This window comes from Salvelinus fontinalis, chromosome 40 (genome assembly GCF_029448725.1).
Source record: "Salvelinus fontinalis isolate EN_2023a chromosome 40, ASM2944872v1, whole genome shotgun sequence".
Classification (NCBI taxonomy): Eukaryota; Metazoa; Chordata; class Actinopteri; order Salmoniformes; family Salmonidae; genus Salvelinus; species Salvelinus fontinalis.
The window spans coordinates 10072127-10092717 of record NC_074704.1 but is presented as its reverse complement, the minus strand read 5'-3'; the positions used below and the strand labels follow the sequence as shown (position 1 = coordinate 10092717).

At 44.0% G+C, this 20591-nt stretch overlaps 1 protein-coding gene across 3 annotated transcripts; it reads right to left on the bottom strand.

Annotated features, from left to right (window-relative positions):
• Positions 1–2290: 2290 nt before the first annotated feature.
• On the bottom strand, positions 2291–10627 carry LOC129839953 (sialoadhesin-like). 3 transcript variants are annotated; one of them, XM_055907693.1, is made up of 9 exons: positions 10408–10627; positions 10057–10134; positions 6674–6931; positions 4685–5029; positions 4351–4590; positions 3613–3954; positions 3188–3509; positions 3012–3075; positions 2291–2900 (listed from the first exon to the last, which is right to left on the bottom strand). In XM_055907693.1, exons 2-9 carry the CDS (start codon positions 10109–10111, stop codon positions 2667–2669), a joined length of 1860 nt encoding a protein of 619 aa, XP_055763668.1. In that variant the 5' UTR covers positions 10112–10134; positions 10408–10627; the 3' UTR covers positions 2291–2666. The 3 variants fall into 3 exon arrangements, with proteins under 3 accessions (XP_055763668.1, XP_055763669.1, XP_055763667.1); XM_055907694.1 differs by lacking the exon at positions 6674–6931 and having other exon boundaries at positions 10408–10626; XM_055907692.1 differs by lacking the exons at positions 10057–10134; positions 10408–10627 and having other exon boundaries at positions 6674–8252.
• Positions 10628–20591: the final 9964 nt, after the last annotated feature.

Genomic DNA, 20591 nt, shown 5'->3' with positions numbered 1-20591 from the left:
GGAGTAATAGAGAATGGAGAGTTTTGGCTATTAAATAAACACACAACTGCATGGCATATTTATATAGTGGATGATATATATATATATATATATTATTTACATTTTTTAAACGTAACCCTTATTTAACTTGGCAAGTTAAGAACAAATTCCTATTTACAATGACAGCCTACCCTGGCCAAATCCAGACAACGCTGGGCCATTTGTGCACCGCCCTGTGGGACTCCCAATCCCGTCTGGATGTGATAAAGCCTGGAATTGAACCAGGGACTGTAGTGATGCCTCGTGCACTGAGATGCAGTGCGCCAATTGGGAGCCCTAGGCCTAGCCTAAATCATATTTACTTTCTATTTTGCAGCTCAGGCGGTTATTCTAGACAAGGCTCTTCTGTGTCTTTATAGTATCATTCTAACACAAGTAATTTGCTGAAGGCCCTAGACTTTTATTTTGTTTTGGAAATGATACCGCAAAGCAACTAAAGTCTGGGCTGGAATTGCTTGATTGACTGGCTAACTTTGACTAGCTACGTTCCTGACAAAAGTTTGTAAGTATAACAGATATCTGTAACCGAGTAAAAGGATACATAAAGTAAGAATTCAACATGTAAATGTTCATTCATAGTCATAACATAGGGTTTTGTACGTTTACAGATCTAATTTAACAGTTATGTTTTCATGCATTACTTTTCTTACAATCTTAACAATTTACGTATGGATTTTCTTACACTAAACATGTGTGGTTCAACAAGGGTTCTTCTACGATCCTTAAAGTTCTCAAAAGAACCTTAGGGTTCTTGGCACTCAAAATGCCCCCCAAAAGGTTATTCCAAGAACCCCATAGGAGGTGGGGTTCATCGAGGAACCTCTTAAGTTGGTGGGGGTTCTTGCAGGACCTTAACTGCCCAACTGAAACACTTGGATTTGAATTTGAAAGGACAGACGGTGCAGGCACTTAACTGACAAATGTAAAGATCTCAATGTAAGGTTGTAAAGGCCGTCGGAAGAAGTGGGCCAAGGTGCAGCGTCGTACGTGTTGCCTAGATACTGTTGGAATCGGCTAAACTTTGAACATTGAGATATTAAATAAATGATAGAGACAAAGCCTTGAATAGAAAGAGTTTGTAAAAAGACAGAAGGCTTTGGAATGTGTTTGATGGAGGAGAGCGATGTGTTGATACAGGGGAGACAGATAGACATCTGTGTATTAGAAGAAAGAGGGGTTGAGGTCGGGAGGTGAGGACAGATTCTTTTAAGAGAGTAATAAATGTTTGGAATCCTGTTACCCTCTTTATTAGCTTCCTGTAGAGCCATAAAATGTAAGGATTGGAGAGAAAGGGGAGTGTCTTAAGTAGGATGCATATATACTGTGAAGTCTGAAATCTTTTGCTGTCTGTAGGATGATAGGATGACATTTCAGACACAGACTGTGTGTAGGTTTAGTGTGGTGTATGGATGGGATGTTTAAATCACTATCACATATAGTACATTTACTATAAGACCTCATGAATAAAGTTGGTTATATTGTGTTATTTAAAGATGGAATCTTTAATGCTGAAACTCTCCGTTTGAGATATGACCACAACAAAGAAGTTACCGTAAAAAATGAACTGTTTTTATGTCACGAATACCACCGAAGGTGGCTCCCCTTCCTGTTTGGGTGGCGCTCGGCGGTCGTCGTCGCCGGTCTACTAGCTACCTGTCAGGTTTTGGCCAGGACTGTTCAGGTTTTGTTCACTAGATGTCCCCCTTGCACCTTTTTTGTACCTTTTGCTTTTCTTGCCCTAATTATTGTTTGCACCTGTAAGTCATTCCCTTGTTAGTATTTAAACCCTGTGTGTTCCTTAGTTCCTTGCTCAGTGTTTGTATGTTAGCACCCAGCCCCAGCCCAAGCCTTGTTGTGATCTTATATTTTCTCTTGTTGGATTTTCCAGAGGTTCTCTGGTTTTGTTCTCGTGTATTTTTGGATTAGTCTTTTGAGGTTTGTTTTTTCCCTTGCTGTTTTTACCACTTTTTGGATTTTCTTTGTATTTTGGAAGATATCTATTTTTATTAAACCACCATCTCTAGTACTGCTGTGTCTGCCTCATCTTCTGGGTTCTGCCAATTATTAGTGACTGTTTCTCGCACCGGGTCCTGACACTACCACCGATCCCTTTTTCCTTTTCGTTTGTTTTTGTCTAATTGTTTTCACCTGTTCCTTGTTGGGGTTTTAGGATGGGTGTTATTTAAGTTTGTTTAGCCCGCTGGTGTTTGTGCGGGCTTGTTGTTATTTCACGTTAGTGGTGTTTGTGTTCTTTTGGGTTTTCGCTGTCCGGTATTTGAGTAACTATGGTTTTGGGTTTGTTGCGCCTGTGTTTTGGGCTTCACCCATGTTTGTAACTGGTTACATTTCGAAAGGACATTAAAGCGTTTTTCCCGTCAACCTTCTGCTCTCTGCGTCTGACTCCACACCCATCACTCTCCAGACGTTACATTTTATCCCCTCTGACCATAATAGAACAGTAGAATATGGACTGAACAGTTTGGCCTATACTTTTATTTAAAAGGATAGTTCAAGCCAAAATCAAAGTCATTCTAATTGAGGAATTATAAAGCATTTTTTCAAAACATGAATTTCATTAAAAGCCACAATGCCTATAACCCATGATTGGATTGAATCCCGCCCAATGTCTATTGAGCAGCACTGTGGCTGTTGAATTTCACAGTAGCGTACTGGCAATCCTGGTCCTGTTTCTGGGTGTGAGACAGTGGGACGGTGGAGTCCAGAGGCACTTCCTGGTTTCTGTGTTGGATGATGGCGTAGGTAACGTCATCCTGCTCGTCTATGATCGCTCTCTGTGCTACAATAGGGGCCATGGCCATGGCCATGCCTGAGATGTTGTCATACACTGGATTAGTGTCTCTCTGATGGGTAGAGAGGACAGACAACATGAGGGGTGAAAAATATGACCAGTCATTGAGTCATCTATACACAGATGACTGCAGTTCTCAGTCAACTGACTCCAACAAACTCACCGGTCCATTCTCTGCTGTATCTCTTCTGTCTCTTGTGTCAGAGGTGGATTTGGAGAACTTCTTCCTGATTTGTGAAAAAATGTATAAGTTAATAAATGAACAATTAATCAAGCAATATACATATTTTGATCGATTATGCCACAGAATGTGAAAAATTATAAATTCATCTCACTCACCTGAACCACATGAACCCAAAGAGACAGATTATGAGAATCAGAATAACCACTATGATTCCTACAACTGCATTCTTCAAAGACGTTGGTTCCCCAACGAACGTAACAGGAGAACGGAGGTCTTTAACTCTACAGGAGTAGCTGACTGCGTCCTCACTGCTGACTGGGTCTAGGTAGAGGTAGTTATCTTGGGTGTTTGGGTTGGTGAGAAGTTGTCCGTTCTTGTACCAGATGTAGGTGGTGTTTTCAGTCAGAGTACAGGTGGTGCTACAGGTCAGTGTCACCTTCCCTTCCTCTGTGCCAGGAGTCTCCTTCACCTGCAAGTCTGAAAAGGAGTAAATTAAGACAAAATAGCACAATCATCATTATTTCCACCAATAATATAATGACTTAGACTAGATGATATAATACTGTAAGGACAGTATTACCTGTGACATTCAGAGTTATTCCAGGGAAGCTGTATCCCCATTTTACTGCAGTTGTTGTAAATCTGAACTTGTATTCAGCAGAGTCACTCTCTCTCAGGTCTGTGATTCTCAGGGTGGAGTCCTTGTCTATAGTTGGAAGGTACTTCACACGACCTGCATACTCTGGGTCCTGGCTTAGATCTGTAGTAACTCCAGACTCCCATTTGTTGAACCAGGATACTTCTGTGACGTTGTGCCAGCTGGGATGTCTATACGTGCAGGTAATGTCCACTGCTGACCCCTTCAAGGCACATATACTCCTCTTGGTGTAAGTCACATTCAAACAGCTCTGACCATGAACACCTGAAACAAAATGTATCTGATCAATTCCTCAAACGATAATGAGACGATTTCATGTGTTTTAGATGTATTGAACTGGTTCATTTAAAATTAATAACAAATACAGACACATACAGTGCATTCGGAAAGTAGTCAGAACCCTTGACTTTTTCCACATTTTGTTACGTTACAGCCTTATTCTAAAATGGATTAAAAAATGTATTATTATTCAACGGTATAAGAAGATACCATAACATCATCTATTTTCTACCTTGTATATTATGCCATATACTTTTTTTACTGGTGTTATTATCCAAGAGTGCACAGATTGGTCTGTTTTTCCCCACATGTTCTACTATTGGTCCACAGGCCTTAATGATTGATACTTAAGATGATTATTATAGGTGAGTCCAGACTCACACACTGTAGGAGCGAGAAAATCCTCATGGTCTTTTACAGCACAGGAGTAACTGTCTGTAGAGTAACACCAGACCACTAGAGTATTACAGGAGTATTGTTGGGGAGTAGGGTCATGGAGATGTTGTCCGTTCTTGTACCAGATGTAGGTGGGGTTGGGGTTGTCAGTCAGAAGACAGGTGGTGCTACAGGTCAGTGTTCTCTTCTTTTCCTCTGTGGAGGAAGACACCTTCACCTGCAGGTCTGAATGATAATTATTAGAACTTGCAATATGATATTGCACTGGATTACAATTAATATATTTGTATAAGTAGTTGTAGGAGATATGATATATTACCTGTGACAGTCAGAGTTGTTCCAGGGAAGCTGTACCCCCATTCCGCATTCTGTGTTTTAAATCTGAACTTGTACTCAGCTGAATCTCTCTCTCTCAGGTCTGTGATTCTCAGGTTGCAGTCTTTCTTTTTAGTTCCAAGGTACTCAGCACGACCTGCATACTCTGGCACCGAGCTCAGGATTTTAGGTGCCTCATTACATTTCTCTTGGATATACCAGTTTGGTTCTGAGACTACATGATTACTTGGATGTTGATATGTGCAGGGCAGTTCCACTGTTGATCCCTTAACAGCACAGATACTCTGATGGGTGTAAGTCACGTTGAAACAGTTCTGACCCAGAACACCTGAAACAGCAGGAGGCCCATTATTTATTCATTTCATTTCAATTATTATTATTACGCTGAACAACAATAGAATCACAACAATCAACAATTTCTAAGATTTTAATGAGTTACAGGTCATATAAATAAATCAGTCAATTGAAGAAAATGAATTATGCCCTAATCTATGGATTTCACATGACTGGGAATACAGATGTGCATCTGTTGGTCACGGATACCTTATAAAAAGGTATCCGTGTACCCAGTACCTGGTGTGACCACCATTTGCCTCATGCAGTGCGACACATCTCCTTCACATAGTGTTGATAAGGCTGCTGATTGCGACCTGTGGAGTAGCTGTGCGAAGTTGCTGGATATTGGCGGGAACTGGAACACGCTGTCGCACATGTCGATACAGAGCATCCCAAACATGCTTAATGGGTGGCATGTCTGGTGAGTACGCAGACCATGGAAGAAATGTGAATTTTTCAGATTCCAGGAATTGTGTACAGCTCTTTGCGACATCGGGCTGTGCATTATCATGCTGAAACATGAGGTGGGGCGGCGGATGAATGGCAAGACAATGGGCCTCAGGATCTCGTCACAGTATTTCTATGCATTAAAATTGCCATCAATGAAATGCAATTGTGTTCGTTGTCCGTACCTTATGTCTGCCCATACTATAACCCCACTGCCTCTATGGGGCACTCTGTTCACAACGATGATATCAGCAAACCGCTGTCCCACATGACGCAATACACGCTGTCTGCCATCTGCCCGGTACAGTTGAAATTGGGATTCGTCCGTGAAGAGCACACTTCTCCAGCATGCCAGTGGCCATCGAAGGAGAGCATTTACATTTACATTTTACATTTAAGTCATTTAGCAGACGCTCTTATCCAGAGCGACTTACAACACATTCAGGTCAAGACCCTGGTGAGGACAATAAGCATGCAGATGAGCATCCCTGAGATGGTTTCTGACAGTTTGTGCAGAAATTATTTGGTTGAGCAAACCCACAGTTTCATCAGCCGTCCGGGTGGCTGGTCTCAGACAATCCCACAGGTGAAGAAGCCGGATGTGGAGGTCCTGGGCTGGGGTGGTGACACGTGGTGTGCGGTTGTGAGGCCAGTTGAACGTACAACCAAATTCTTTAAAACGCTGTTGGATGTGGCTTATGGTAGACAAATTACCATTCAAGTCTCTGGCAACAGCTCTGGTGGACATTCCTGCAGTCAGCATGCAAATTGCACAATTCCTTCACAACTTGAGACACCTGTGGCATTGTTTTGTGTGAAAAATCTCATTTTAGAGCGGCCTTTTATTGTCCCTAGAACAAGGTGTACCTGTGTAATGATCATGCTGTTTAATCAGCTTCTTGATATGTCATACCTGTCAGGTGGATGAATTATCTTGGCAAAGGATAAATGCTCATTAAGAGGGATGTAAAGACATTTGTGCTCAAAATTTAAGAGAAATAAGCTTTTTGTGCATATGGAAAATGTCTAGGATTATTTATTTTAACTCATGAAACATGAGACCAACACTTTACATGTTGCGTTTATATTGTTGTTCAGTATATCTTCTTATCAGCTGATTTAGGACTGAACAATACAACTTTAGTAATAATCTGATAAACTTTAAAACTGTAGTTTAATCCATACTCACACACTGCAGGAGAGAGGAGATCCTCATAGCCTTTTACAGCACAGGAGTAACTGCCTGAATAGTAATTGTGGATTGAGTATTGTTGGGAAATGTGCTCATCTAGACGTTGTCCATTCCTGTACCAGATGTAGGTGGGGTTGGGGTTGTCACTCAGAGTACAGGTGTTGCTACAGGTCAGTGTCACCTCCTGTCCCTTCACTGCGTTGGTGGGAGGCACCATCACCTGGCTTTGTTGTCCACACCTTGTTGCTGTATTTGCTGAGTTGAGTGTAAATGAAAACCGTAGATAAGCATAACTTAGTGATGTGTGCGAGACAGCTGGGTCATTCCATGAAGAGTGCCTTTTGCTTCTGTAACAGTATAGCTTTATGGCGTCCCCTCGCCCCGACCCGGGCGCGAACCAGGGACCCTCTGCACACATCAACAACGGTCGCCCACGAAGCATCGTTACCCATCGCTCCACAAAGGCCGCGGCCCTTGCAGAGCAAGGAGCAACACTACTTCTAGGTTTCAGAGCAAGTGACGTAACTGATTGAAACGCTACTAGCGCGTACCCGCTAACTAGCTAGCCATTTCACATCCGTTACACTCACCCCCCTTTCAACCTCCTCCTTTTCCGCAGTAACCAGTGATCCGGGTCAACAGCATCAAGGTAACAGTATAACTTTACGTCGTCCCCTCGCCCCGACACGGGCGCGAACCAGGGACCCTCTGCACACATCAACAACGGTCGCCCACGAAGCATCGTTACCCATCGCTCCACAAAGGCCAAGGCCCTTGCAGAGCAAGGAGCAACACTACTTCTAGGTTTCAGAGCAAGTGACGTAACTGATTGAAACGCTACTAGCGCGTACCCGCTAACTAGCTAGCCATTTCACATCCGTTACACTCACCCCCCTTTCAACCTCCTCCTTTTCCGCAGTAACCAGTGATCCGGGTCAACAGCATCAAGGTAACAGTATAACTTTACGTCGTCCCCTCGCCCCGACACGGGCGCGGACCAGGGACCCTCTGCACACATCAACAACGGTCGCCCACGAAGCATCGTTACCCATCGCTCCACAAAGGCCAAGGCCCTTGCAGAGCAAGGAGCAACACTACTTCTAGGTTTCAGAGCAAGTGACGTAACTGATTGAAACGCTACTAGCGCGTACCCGCTAACTAGCTAGCCATTTCACATCCGTTACACTTCCCTTTGTGTAGTAATATTGAATTTTAAAAGCCTGTTATGGTAAATGAAGTGCCCTTTAATATAGACAACATGAAGAATTCAATAAATCTGATTGCCCTCTAAGGTCAATGTCCACACCCCGCGGACATCTAATTAGCACAATACAAAAATCCCCATAAAAATCCATCTATTTTACATTTTTTTAAACATTTTAGTCATTTTAGCAGACGCTCTTATCCAGAGCGACTTACAGTAGAGTGCATACATTTTATTACATTTTACATACTGAGACAAGGATATCCCTACCGGCCAAACCCTCCCTAACCCGGACGACGCTATGCCAATTGTGCGTCGCCCCACGGACCTCCCGGTTGCGGCCGGCTGCGACAGAGCCTGGGCGTGAACCCAGAGACTCTGGTGGCGCAGCTAGCACTGCGATGCAGTGCCCTAGACCACTGCGCCACCCGGGAGATCTCTTTAGATAGAGATATGTTTTTTTTGCATTGGATGAGTCTCAATCCACCGTATCTGCCTATTTCGCACTTCCGCATCTGCTGTGAAAGGTGACCGAGCTAGAGAGGTGTCTTCTCACAAAATCGTCTGAAGCGTCCGAACGGTCTAGGAAGTCCACAGGCCTCACAAGACTCGTCTGAAGGTCCCCCGTACCCGTTAAACAGGAATGGAAGTATATATGGACACTGTTTAGTGCCAAAAATAAGTAGTTAAATACATGTAAAAAATATATATATATATAATCCTGATCTCTCAGATATACAGTACCAGTCAAAGGTTTGGACACACCTACTCATTCAAGGATTTTTCTTAATTTTTACTATTTTCTACATTGTAGAATAATAGTGAAGACATCAAAACTATGAGAGTGTGCAATGCTGTCATCAAGGCAAAGGGTGGCTACTTTGAAGAATCTCAAATATAAACAATATTTGAATTTGTTTAACACCTTTTTGGTTACTACATGATTCCATATGTGTTTTTTCATAGTTTTGATGTCTTCACTATTATTATACCATGTAGAAAATAGTACAAATAAAGAAAAACCCTTGAATGAGTAGGTGTGTCTAACCTTTTTGACTGGAACTGTAGGTCAGATACTTCAGAACAAACGTCCTTCAGATTTGTTTTTGAAACGATCTGTTGTTCTATGTAATGAATGTGTTATTCAGTGCGATTGTATGGGCTAACAGCTGTAAGGGATTTATTTCATTTTGGGGGGATGCTTTAAGGGGTCTTAGAATTCAAAATCAAGTAGTAAAATGATCCTTTGTATGACGTTCTTAAAAAAATTACATGTAGCTTAGTCGAACATCTAATAGTTAAATCATAGTATAAAAAGCAGGTGAGCTGGTTCTACTCTTTTTAGACATTTTCTGGTGTTTTGTGGTGGAGAACTGAGCGGGACGAGAATAACACGTCAACCCTGTTACCCATAGATAGACAGGCTAGATATGTTTGAACAATTAAAACATTTGTGTGAAGCTTGCTTTCGAATGCAACTCCCTGTTGCACACAACAACCTTCCATTCCCCTCATGAGATTAAATTGTCAACCCCGTTACGGTCAACCCCGTTACGGTCAACCCCGTTACGGTCAGCCCCGTTACGGTCAACCCCGCTACGGTCAGCCCCGTTACGGTCAGCCCCGTTACGGTCAACCCCGTTACGGTCAACCCCGTTAAGGTCAGCCCCGTTACGGTCAGCCCCGTTACGGTCAGCCCCGTTACGGTCAGCCCCGTTACGGTCAGCCCCGGTACGGTCAACCCGGGTACGGTCAACCCCGGTACGGTCAACCCCGTTACGGTCAACCCCGTTACGGTCAACCCTGTTACGGTCAACCCTGCAACTTTATTTGGAACTTAATAGGCACTTACTATAGTAATTTTTTATTGAACATCTTGAGATGGGAAAACATTAAGTTGAACACGTGCTCTTTATGAGAGAATGTTAAAATTAGGTGAAATCTGAATAATCTTTTGACCAAGATACACTTCTCAGAAGGCACCTAATTGGTGGATGACCCAGCTTCTGAAGGGAAATGGGATTGCCTAAAAGACCCCTGAACACACCAGAATATTCATATTCATGTTGTCCTGAACTGTCTCATGGCATTTTGTAATTGTCTGTAGATTTAATAGCAACAAGGATACCTATCATAAGAAGACTATTACAGATCTAAGAACGTGACCATACAGTACCTGCCACAGACCAGAGAAAGACCACCAACACACTTCCTGCTGTTCTCAAGGCCATTGTTGCATCACCCACCCTGCAGTCTTAGAAAAATAAACAAGAACTCACTCTATAGCTGGTGAATAACTACTCCTTATAAATCAATTGAGAGGTAAACAATTACTTATTGAACAGACCTCTCTATAGCACTGTATACACATAATAATCATTTTATTGCTCAAAATCTGTTTTATTCTTACAATCCTATAGCATTGAGACATGGGTCCCTAGTATTATCATTAGCCAGAAGAATATGGTTAATCACTAAAAACATACTACCAAACACTATTTCATAAGATATCTTCAAGTGTACTTACAGAGAAAAGTGGAGAGGTTTTGTAAGACAACTCACTGGCAGTATGAAAATGAGAAGTAAGTGAGTGGTTGACACATGATGTAGTCAAGATGACACATGATGTAGTGCACAAGTTGCTGTAATGTCCTTCCTTTTCACGCAAGAAGGCAACTATTATTAGACGGTTTCCATTGCATAAGTTGCATCACGGCTGACAAACAAACTTGTGGCAAGGCGGCATTTGCCCCAGCACATTAGATTTTGTTTAATAAAATAGTTAGACGCAAAGGGGACAAACTGCTGTTTTTAGACCGATTTGCCTCGTGATTGTTTCAACTCACACACAGAATGCTGCTGCAGGCTCTTTGTATGTCTTGACCAATCAGATGAATTGAAATTATAGGTCGCGCGGTTCGGGTACAACGCACAAAGCTCAAGGAGCGCGCTCCACTTTCCACCTTTATTTATTTAGTAAGCATGATAACGCATCAGTCCCGACAGACAGAAGTACCCGCTTTAGAGAAACATTTGCAGAAGAATAAGCAATAACTTTGCAAAATGTTTAATGATTATTTACTCACTAAATTATGTGCAAATGTTAAACAAATTACTTTCAAATCAATTTTGAATTAAAATGTTGATTTAACTGTTGTTTATCAGCCCATTGCTAAGCTAGCTAACACTTCGGACGCGATAGCTAGCTAATGCTAGTAGAAGACCTCGTCCTGCTTATCAGGTGTTTAGAGATCAACAACTCAACTAACTAGGCCTAGTCGTAGATTCAGTAATGCATCAGTTGTGAAGACCCGGACGGTTTTAAAATCATGAATTGGTGAACATGCTAGCCAGCTAGATACATTTCCCCCATTTGTTTCCAGGGACTAAAGTGGGCACCTGATCGCGTTTCACTCCATTGCATTGGCTTGGCAGGAGAAAATATTCGTGCCCGTCTTGTTTGGAGGTAAGACATGTTAAAAAATAAATAGCATCTGATGAAATAGTGGCAAATGCAGCCAGCTATTTTATTCGATATTGGCTTGCAAGCCAGCCAAGTTATTTGTGCATTCTCTGTTGATGAGTCTGTTTAGCTACTTTGCTAGCTAGCAGCATGCAGTGTCTGTTTACTAACTTTCTCTTGTCACATTCCCTTCCCTTATTGTGTTGCACGATTGGGTTTGGTGTTACTAGTTAAAAATAGAGCCTGTTATTCTACTCTTATTCTAAACTGACCAACCCTATGAAAAACTGTTAACAAAACTATTGCACATTTTAATAAAGTATAAGGGATTTGCGTCAATTCAAATCTGGTATCAGGACAAAATGTGATTCAGAGTCACCGAATATACTTTAAGTATTTTTATTAAACTCAAGCGGTAAATGCATTTTTCGTATATACGGGTTCTCTGTATCACCTCGCAGGGCAGAACAGAGAACTGGCAGGATGTAAGTAAACAGCTGTTCTTATACTGTGACAGACTAGTTCCAACCCGTCTGTTGGCCTATCACAGTAGAGGCTGAGCGTGGTTTAAACTTTGCTCAGCCTATCGCCGGCGCTCAGGCTAGTCCCAGCCTCTTGGCGCTCTTTGGTGTCCCGGCGCTGTTGCTGTGTAGATTACGCTCCCACACCCCAGAGATTGAGGTCAGATAGCTCTGTAACGTTGTCTGTGCTATTTGCACCTGCATACAAAGCACACTGTTCTCGCTCAAGGCTAACCACAGCTTCCCAGCACACTTATCTGGGGCTAACTGTTACTTCCAGCACAGACACCCAGGCGCCCAGGCTAACAGTTGCTAATATTATATCACATGTGATATAGCATTGGGTTATAGTGCAATAAACACAAATCCTAACAAAAGGTAGTTGAGGCTTCAGAAACATGAACCAGCACTGAGATTTGATCAGTGAGGTTAATTTCTCCCCCCTTGTCTCTGCTTGTTCCACCTTGAAGGACACCTCACCCTGTCACCCTGCAGATGTAAGGAACTTGTTGTGAACCTCCCAGCCACCAGGATAATCACCATATCCAAGGATTTTATTAAGGACTGTGCAATATCACAATGTTAGAAATGGATTCACCAGTTATTGTTTATCATGCAGATTTGATTGAACATCGTAATTTATGAAACTCATTCTTAAATACAGACATGAATTTCTGTCCCAGGGAATCTTCAATTTAGACCACAATTATTTAAATGGGGTGTTAGTAAAGGGCTGGAACAAAAACGTGTAAACTCCTGTCCTGTGTATAAAAAAATCCTGTGGCGGTCATGACAAAATCATGTACTGAACAATCTTATGAACATTGGAGGTTAATCTCCTTGAGATGTCACTCACTTGGGAATGACTTATTTTGTACAATGGATTGTGTATTAAGGACTCATGCACAGGTACAGAAAAACCAATAAAAGTGTAACATTTATTCCAAATTGCAAGTGATGCCTTCATGTGTTTTTGTTTTGAGAAATCAACAGAGGCCTCAATAATATTACCATGCTGTATTAATTTATTTGAATATATATCCTATTTGATATGCATTTAAATATACTGAACAAAAATATAAACACCTCATGCAACAATTTCAACAACTTTACTGAGTTACAGTTCATATAAGGAAATCAGTCAATTGAAATAAAATATTTTAGCCCTCATCTATGGATTTTACATGACTGGGAATACAGATATGCATCTGTTGGTCACAGATACACTATATATACACACACACAAAAGCATGTGGACACCCCTTCAAATTAGTGGATTTAGCCACATCCGTTGCTGACAGGTGTATACGGTGCATTCGAAAAGTATTCAGACCCCTTGACTTTTTCCACATTTTGTTACATCCTTATTCTAAAATGGATTAAATTGCTTTTCTCCCTCATCAATCTACACACAATATCCAATAATTACAAAGCCTCATGGCTTGGTTTTTGCTCTGACATGCACTGTCAACTGTGGGACCTTATATAAACAGGTGTGTGCCTTCCCAAATCCTGTCCAATCAATTGAATTTACCACAGGTGGACTCCAATCTATGGAAACAGGATGAACCTGAGAAAAATGTTGAGTCTGGGAGCAAAGGGTCTGAAAACCAATGTAAATAAGTTATTTCTGTTTTTACTTTTTAAAATACATTTTCTAATATTTCTAAAGAACTTTTCACCTTGTGATTATGGGGTATTGTAATTAGATGAAGGATTTTTTTTAAATTCCATTTTAGAATAATGCTGTAACATAACAAAATGTGGAAAAAGTCAAGGGGTCTGAATACCTTCTGAATGCACTGAAAAATTGAGCACACAGCCATGCAATTTCCATAGACAAATATTGGCAGTAGAATGACAGAAGGCCAGCATCCCGGAGTCGCCTCTTCACTGTTGACGTTGAGACTGGTGTTTTGCGGGTGCTACTTAATGAAGCTGCCAGTTGAGGATTTATGAGGCGTCTGTTTCTCAAACTAGACACTCTAATGTACTTGTCCTCTTGCTCAGTTGTGCACCGGGGCCTCCCACTCCTCTTTCTATTCTGGTTAGAGCCAGTTTACTTTGTTCTGTGAAGGGAGTAGTACACAGCGTTGTACGAGATCTTCAGTTTCTTGGCAATTTCTCGCATGGAATATCCTTCATTTCTCAGAACAAGAATAGGCTGACGAGTTTCAGGAGAAAGTCTTTGTTTCTGGCCATTTTGAGCCTGTAATCGAACCCACAAATGTTGATGCTTCAGATACTCAACTATTCTAAAGAAGGCCAGTTTTATTGGTTCTTTAATCAGGACAACAGTTTTCAGCTGTGCTAACATAATTGCAAAAGGGTTTTCTAATGATCAATTATCCTTTTAAAATTCTTAACTTGGATTAGCTAACACAGCGTGCCATTGGAACACATGTGTGATGGTTGCTGATAATGGGCCTCTGTACGCCTATGTAGATATTCCATAAAAAATAGTCATTTACAACATTAACAATGTCTACACTGTATATCTGATGAATTTGATGTTATTTTAAATGGTCAAAAACTGTGTTTTTCTTTCAAACACAAGGACATTTCTATGTGACCCCAAACTTTTGAATGGTAGTGTAAATATACAGTACCAGTCAAAAGTTGACACACCTACTCATTCAAAGGTTTCTTTGTTTTTACTATTTTCTACATTGTAGAGTAATAGTGAAGACATCAAACCTATGAAATAATACATGGAATCATGTAGAAACCAAAAAAAGTGTTAAACAAATCAGAACATATTTTATATTTGAGATTCTTCAAAGTAGCCACCCTTTGCCTTGATGACATCTTTGCACACTTGGCGTTCTCTCAACCAGCTTCATGACGTAGTCACCTGGAATGCATTTCAATTAACAGGTGTGGCTTCTTAAAAGTTAATTTGTGAAATTTTTGAGCCAATCAGTTGTGTTGTGACAAGGTAGTGGTGGTATTTGGTAAAAGACCAAGTCCATTTTTTTGTCAAGAACAGCTCAAATAAGCAAAGACAAACGACAGTCCATCATTACTTTAAGACATGTCAATACAGAACATTTCAAGAACTTTGAAAGTTTCTTTAAGTGCAGTCACAAAAGAAATCAAGCACTATGATGAAACTGGCTCTCATGAGGACCGTCACAGGAAAGGAAGAGCCAGAGCTACCTCTGCTGCAGAGGATAAGTTTATTAGAGTTACCAGCCTCAGATTGCAGCCCAAATAAATGAGTTCAAGCAACAGACACATCTCACATCAACTGTTCAGAGGAGATTGCGTGAATCAGGCCTTCCTGGTCATGAAGGGAAGGGAAGACCCAGATGCAGACTCCGTCGAATAAACAATAGTTTAATGTTCCACAGGGGCAGGCAATAGACAGGTCCCGGACCTGTTTCCCGATATCCCAGCTGAGTGCCGTCGCCAGGCACGAGGTGGAAAGGATGGTCTCAGGCTCCAGGGTGGTTGCCTTAGGGTTATAGTGGCGAGACAAGGCATCTGGCTTGACATTCTTGGACCGCCGCCGGTAGGAGAGGGAGAAGTTGAGCCGGGTAAACAGCAGGGCCCATCTCGCCTGCCTGGAGTTGAGGCGCTTGGCGGTGCGGAGATACTCCAGGTTTTTGTGGTCGGTCCACACAATAAACGGATGTTCCGCCCCTTCGAGCCAGTGCCTCCATTCCTCCAATGCCATCTTCCTCTCCGTGGTGGTGAGGCGGTGGGAGAAGAAGGCGCAGGGATGCAGCTAAAGGTCCAGGGCAGAACGTTGGGACAGATCCGCCCCCACTCTGACATCCGAAGCATCGGCCTCCACCACGAACTGATGGGAAGGGTCCGGATGAACCAGGATCGGAGCCGTGGGGAAGCAGTGTTTAAGGTCCCAGAACGCCCGGTCAGTGGCCGTGGACCACGTGAACAGAACCTTGGTAGAGGTGAGGGCAGACAGGGGGAGGCCAGGGTGCTGTAACCTCAGATAAAGTCAGCGATAGAAGTTGGCGAACCCCAGGAAGCATTGCAGATGCACCCTGGACGTAGGCTGGGGCCAATCCACCACCACTTTCACCTTCTCGGGATCCATCTTGACGCTCCCAGCAGAGATGATGTAGCCCAGAATGGAAATGGTGAAGCGGAGCACGGAGCACGTGTTCTTGGGGGGAGCGGGAGAAGACGAGGATGTCATCAATGTAGACAAAGACGAACCGGTTCAGCATGTCGTGGAGAACATCATTCACCAGAGCCTGGAACACGGCAGGGGCGTCGGTGAGGCCAAAGGTCATGACCAGATATTCGTAGTGGCTTCTGGCCGTGTTGAAGGCGGTCTTCCACTCGTCCCCCTTTCATATCCACACCAGGTGGTAGGCGTTATGTAGATCCAGCTTGGAGAACACAGTGGCCCCCTGGAGCGGCTCGAAGGCTGAGGAAATGAGTGGTAGTGGATAACGGTTCTTTACCTTGATGTCATTGAGTTCCTGGTAGTTAATGCACGGGCGCAGGGTCTAGTCCTTCTTCTCCACGAAGAATAACCCTGCGCCAGCAGGAGAGGAGGCGGGACGGATAAATCCAGTAGCTAGGGAGTCCCCAATGTAGTCCTCCATAGCCTTGGTTTCAGGTCCCGACAGTGGGTACAGACGCCCCTGGGGCGTCGTGGTGCTATGGAGAAGGTCAATCCCGCAGTCATATGGGCGGTGCTGCGGAAGGGAAGTGGCCCAGGACTTGCTGAACACCTCCCGAAGACCCTGGTACTCCGCGGGAATGGCGGAGAGATCTGGAACCACCTCCGAGGACACAGAGAGACGTCCCGGGACAGGTTGCGCAGACTTCAAACAATGGGTGTGGCAGAACAGAATCCAGCCCATGATGGCACCCGTAAACCAGTTGATGTGTGGATTGTGTCGCTGGAGCCAGGAGAATCCCGACACCATCGGAATATGGGGGGACTTGATGCACAGGAACTGAATGGTTTCGCTGTGATTCCCAGACACACGTAGGTTGATGGGAGTGGTGTTACGGGTGACCCACCTATAGAGTGCCCGTCCAGTGCTCTAACATCCATGAGAATGGAGAGGGGCTGATTGGGGATGTTCAGCTCGAAAGCCAGTGTGACGGCCAAAAAGCTCTCATCGCGCCAGAGTCATTGAGGACCCGGTGAGATTTGGACTGGTTTCCCCACAGTAGAATTACATGAAAAGGGGTGTGAGTAAGGGAAACAGAAAAGTTCCCCATACGGCCCACCAGAGTACTCACTCCCTGGTGAGCATGGTCCAGTACTGGGCACGAGGACATAAAATAACCAAAAGTCCCACGATACAGACAGCTCCTTGTTCTGATCCTGTGTTGCCGTTCCGTGGGCAACAGCCCAGCTCTGCCTAGTTGCAAGTACTCGGGAAACAATGCTTCGGCCCTCTTCGGTGACTCTCAAGGAAGGTCGGGCAACCTCGGGTGCTCTTGGCCACCGGACCGTCGGGGACTTCCGGGATGGCTCAGAGGCAAGGTGGAATCCCTGGACGTGCGAGTGACGTCGAATTCCCTCTCCATTCGTCATTCCCGCAAACGCCTATCGATGCGGATGGTCAAAACGATGAGGGAGTCAAGATCCGTGGGCAACTCCCGAACCGCAAGCTCGTCCTTAACCTCCTCCGAGACGCTGTGCAGAAGCATGTCGAACAATGCTTCCGGGTTCCCCGCACTCTCCGCTGCCAACGTGTGGAAATCCACAGCATAGTTGGCCACTGTGCGGACGTCTTGCTGGAGCTGGATTAGCTTCTGGGCAGGTTCTCTGCCCAGAAGCTAATCCAGCTCCAGCAAGAGCTGGATTAGGGCATTAGATTAGGGCATAAAAAAAAACCTGGATTAGGGCATCAAAAACCTTCCTCACCTCTCCCAAGAACCCCTCCAGGCTCACGCATATGGTCGGCTGCTGTTCCCATACGGCGATAGCCAATGTGAGAGCCCTTCCAGACATCAGCGTGATGAGGTAGGCTATTCTGGAAAGGTCCGAGGGAAAGGAGGAGGGCTGAAGCTCAGAAATAAGGGCACACTGAGCTAAAAATACTTGACAGGTGCTCGGCTCTCCATTAAAGTGTTCCGGGGGAGGTAACTGGGGCTCTTGGAAAGGAGGAGTGGCCGGTGGGGCGGCGCTGCTACCCGCTGAGTTACTGAGGAGCGGTGGAGTTACCACCGTGGCAGGCTGCCCCCCAGCCAACCTGCAAAATTGCTCCCGCAGCATGTCCAACGCCCGGTCATGGGGCTCAGCCAACGTTTGGTCACCCTCCATCAGCCCACGAAGCAACTCCTCGTGCCTACCAATGGAGGCTCTTGGGAGGAGATGGCATTGTGCAGCTGGCCCGGGTCTGCTGGGTCAGTCATGGCCAGTTCGTACTATCAGGTATGAAGGGAAGACCCAGATGCAGACCACGTCGAATAAACAATAGTTTAATGTTACAACAGGGGCAGGCAATAGACAGGTCAAGACAGGCAGGGGTCTGAAAACCAGAGGTCGTGCAACGGTACTGTACGGCAGGCAGGCTCAGGGTCTGGGTAAGGCAGAGGTCGGTAATCCAGAGGGGGGCAGCGGTACAGGTCGGCAGGCAGGCTCAGGGTCTGGGTAAGGCAGAGGTCGGTAATCCAGAGGGGGGCAGCGGTACAGGTCGGCAGGCAGGCTCAGGGTCTGGGTAAGGCAGAGGTCGGTAATCCAGAGGGGGGCAGCGGTACAGGTCGGCAGGTAGGGTCAGGGTAAGGCAGAGTGGTCAGGCAGGCGGGCTCAGAGTCAGGACAGGCAAAGGTCAAAACTGGGAGGGCAAGAAAAGAGAGACTAGAAAAGCAGGAGGTGAGACACAAAACGCTGGTTGACTCAAACAAACAAGACGAACTGGCAACAGACCAACAGAGCACACAGGTATAAATACACAGGGGATAATGGGGAAGATGGGCGACACCTGGAGGGGGGTGGAGACAATCACAAAGACAGGTGAAACAGATCAGGGTGTGACACTACTAAAGGACACCAATAAGAGGAAGAGATTTGCTTGGCCCAAGAAACACAAGCAATGGACATTAGACCGGTGGAAATCTGTAATTTGGTCTGATGAGTCGAAATTTGAGATTTTTTGTTCCAACCACCTTGTCTTTGTGTGACGCAAAGTAGGTGAACGGATGATCTCTGCATGTGTGGTTCCCACCATGAAGCATGGAGGAGTAGGTGTGATGGTGCATTGCTGGTGACTTGTGAGTGATTTCTTCAGCATTCTTAGGCACACTTAACCAGCATGGCTACCACAGCCTTCTGCAGGGATACGCCATCCCATCTTGTTTGTGCTTAGTGGGACTATCATTTGTTTTTCAATAATGACCCAAAACATACCTCCAGAATGTGTAAGGGCTATTTTACCAAGAAGGAGAGTGATGAAGGGCTGCATTAGGGGATCTGGCCTCCCCAACCTCAACCAAATGTAGATGGTTTGGGATGAGTTGGACCGCAGAGTGAAGGAAAAGAAGCCAACAAGTGCTCAGTATATGTGTGAACTCCTTCAAGACTGTTGGAAAAGCATTCATCATGAAGCTGGTTTAGAGAAAGCCAAGAGTGTGCAAAGCTGTCATCAAGGGAAAGGGTGGCTACTTTGAAGAATCACAAATATTAAATAACACTTTTTTGGTTACTACATTCCATGTGTTATTTCATAGTTTTGATGTCTTCGCTATTATACTACAATGTAGAAAATAATCAAATTAAAGAAAAACCCTTGAATGATTAGGTGTGTCTAAACTATTGACTGGTACAGTATGCAAATGTGTTTAATTATTAATTATTTAAAACATTTTTTTGCCCTTTTGGATTCAGCCCCGGTAATCCTCTGCATTAATCCGGCCCTGATAGCGTTACACAATTGTGCCAGGACCACAGCTCATGAAAAATAATTACTATAATTAAAGTTTTTTTTTGTTGCAGTCTGTCCACTGAAGAGCATCTAGAAAAGTTTAATGGAATTTTAGAGTCAAAAGGATATGTGGAAAAAAGTTAAATCGGATTTTGGAATATTTGTTACCAACAGTCCATGTGGATGGCTGGACTGTCTGCATATTCATTACGCTGATTTTGTTGCAAAACGTTTTTTAATTGGAAGCAAACGAAACCGGGGTAAACCTACCTGAATTTGTCCAATAGATACTCTTATTTTGCTCTGTTTGCTTCTGTTTGGTTGTAAACGGTTTCTGTATTAAATAAGCCCCTGGCTGTAAATTTGAGAGAGAGACAGAGGGAGAGAGAGGAGAAAGAGGGCGAGAGAGAGACAGAGCGAGAGAGGAGAAAGAGGGCGAGAGAGAGGAGAAAGAGAGCGAGAGAGAGGAGAAAGAGGGCGAGAGAGAGGAGAAAGAGGGCGAGAGAGAGGAGAAAGAGGGCGAGAGAGAGACAGAGCGAGAGAGAGGAGAAAGAGGGCGAGAGAGATGGTGTGATCAAAATCCACCATATGTGTAGCCTGCTAATGTTCCTTTCTGGAACCTTGTAAGCTGTTGAGAACAGACCCATATTCGTTGTGTTACTATTTTATTTTTAAAATCTGGGCTCGTAAGCAAGCATTTTACAGTAAAGTCTACACCAGTTGTATTCAGCACGTGATGAATACAATTTGATTTGATTTTATGCAGTTATTTCAGCATGAATTCCAAACAGAACGATTACTGTAATCAGAGGGCTAATATCAATACTATGCATGCCAGTCTCTCTAGGCTAAAAGTAAAGGAGAGACT